The sequence below is a fragment of the Mya arenaria genome, chromosome 10 (genome assembly GCF_026914265.1).
Source record: "Mya arenaria isolate MELC-2E11 chromosome 10, ASM2691426v1".
NCBI classification, from domain to species: Eukaryota; Metazoa; Mollusca; class Bivalvia; order Myida; family Myidae; genus Mya; species Mya arenaria.
In genome coordinates, this window is record NC_069131.1 from 14,195,168 (window position 1) to 14,196,959 (window position 1,792).

General features: G+C 40.5%; 1 protein-coding gene across 1 annotated transcript; it reads right to left on the minus strand.

The window, feature by feature from the left end:
• Positions 1–706: 706 nt before the first annotated feature.
• Positions 707–1,543, minus strand: LOC128204349 (uncharacterized). Its single transcript, XM_052905765.1, has one exon. The coding sequence runs from the start codon at positions 1,541–1,543 to the stop codon at positions 707–709; it is 837 nt and encodes a 278-aa protein (XP_052761725.1).
• Positions 1,544–1,792: the final 249 nt, after the last annotated feature.

The following is a 1,792-nucleotide window of genomic DNA, read 5'->3' on the forward strand; positions in this document are numbered from 1 at the left end:
AGGTTTATTGGAATGGAAACGTCATTTTAACCGTGTAAATCTTGTAAAACATATACACATGGTTAACTTTGTAAACCTGAAAGCCTTGTAATCCGTATTCACATTTCAAATGTGTACGCGGTGTTAACCATGTACACCTGTAAAGCTTTCTAACCTTGTAAATCACGTCAAACTTGTTGATCGAGTAAACCTTGTTGACCACGTAGTCCTTCTCAAGTGTGTAAACATTGTTGACCATGTAAACCGTGTTGACCGTGTAAACCTTGTTGACCATTTAAACCTTGTTGGCCATTTAAACCTTGTTGACCATTTATACCTTGTTGACCATTTAAACCTTGTTGACCATGTAAACCGTGTTGACCATGTAAACCTTGTTGACCATGTAAACCTTGTTGACCATTTAAACCTTGTTGACCATTTAAACCTTGTTGACCATTTAAACCTTGTTGATTATGTAAACCGTGTTGACCATTTAAACCTTGTTGACCATGTAAACCTTGTTGACCATTTAAACCTTGTTAACCATTTAAACCTTGTTGACCATTTAAACCTTGTTGACCATGTAAACCGTGTTGACCATGTAAACCTTGTTGACCATGTAAACCTTGTTGACCATTTAAACCTTGTTGACCATTTAAACCTTGTTGATTATGTAAACCGTGTTGACCATTTAAACCTTATTGACCATTTAAACCTTGATGACCATTTAAACCTTGTTGATCGTGTAAAACTTGTGGACCGTGTAAACTTTGTTGACCGTGTAAACTTTGTTGACAGTGTAAACCTTGTTAACAGTGCAAACCTTGTTGACCGTGTAAACCTTGTTGGCCGTGTATACCTTGTTGACCGGGTAAACCTTGTTGACCGTGTAAACTTTATTGACCATGTACACCTTGTTGTCCGTGTAAACCTTGTTGACCGGGTAAACCTTGTTGACCGTGTAAACTTTATTGACCATGTACACCTTGTTGTCCGTGTAAACCTTGTTGACCGGGTAAACCTTGTTGACCGTGTAAACCTTGTTGACCGTGTAAACCTTGTTGACAGTGTAAACCTTGTTGGCCGTGTATACCTTGTTGACCGTGTTAACCTTGTTGACCGTGTAAACTTTATTGACCATGTACACCTTGTTGTCCGTGTAAACCTTGTTGACCGTGTAAACCTTGTTGACCGTGTAAACTTTATTGACCATGTACACCTTGTTGTCCGTGTAAACCTTGTTGACCGGGTAAACCTTGTTGACCGTGTAAACCTTGTTGACCGTGAAAACCTTGTTGATAGTGTAAACCTTGTTGGCCGTGTATACCTTGTTGACCGTGTAAACCTTGTTGACCGTGTAAACCTTGTTGACCGTGTAAACCTTGTTGACCATGTTTACCTTGTTGTCCGTGTAAACCTTTTTGACTCGGTAAACCTTGTTGACCGGGTAAACCTTGTTGACCATATAAACCTTGTTGACCGTGTAAACCTTGTTGACAGTGTAAACCTTGCTGAGCATGTTAACCTTGTTGACCGGGTAAACCTTGTTGACCATGTAAACCATGTTGACCGTGTAAACCTTTTTGCCAGTGTAAACCTTGCTGAGCATGTAAACCTTGTTGACCGTGTAAACCTTGTTGACCGGGTAAACCTTGTTGACCGTGTAAACCTTGTTACCCGTGTATACCTTGTTGACCGTGTAAACCTTGTTGACCGTGTAATCCTTGTTGACCGTCTAAACCTTGTTGACCATGTACACCTTGTTGCCCGTGTAAACCTTGTTGACCGGGTAAACCTTGCTGAGCATGTTAAC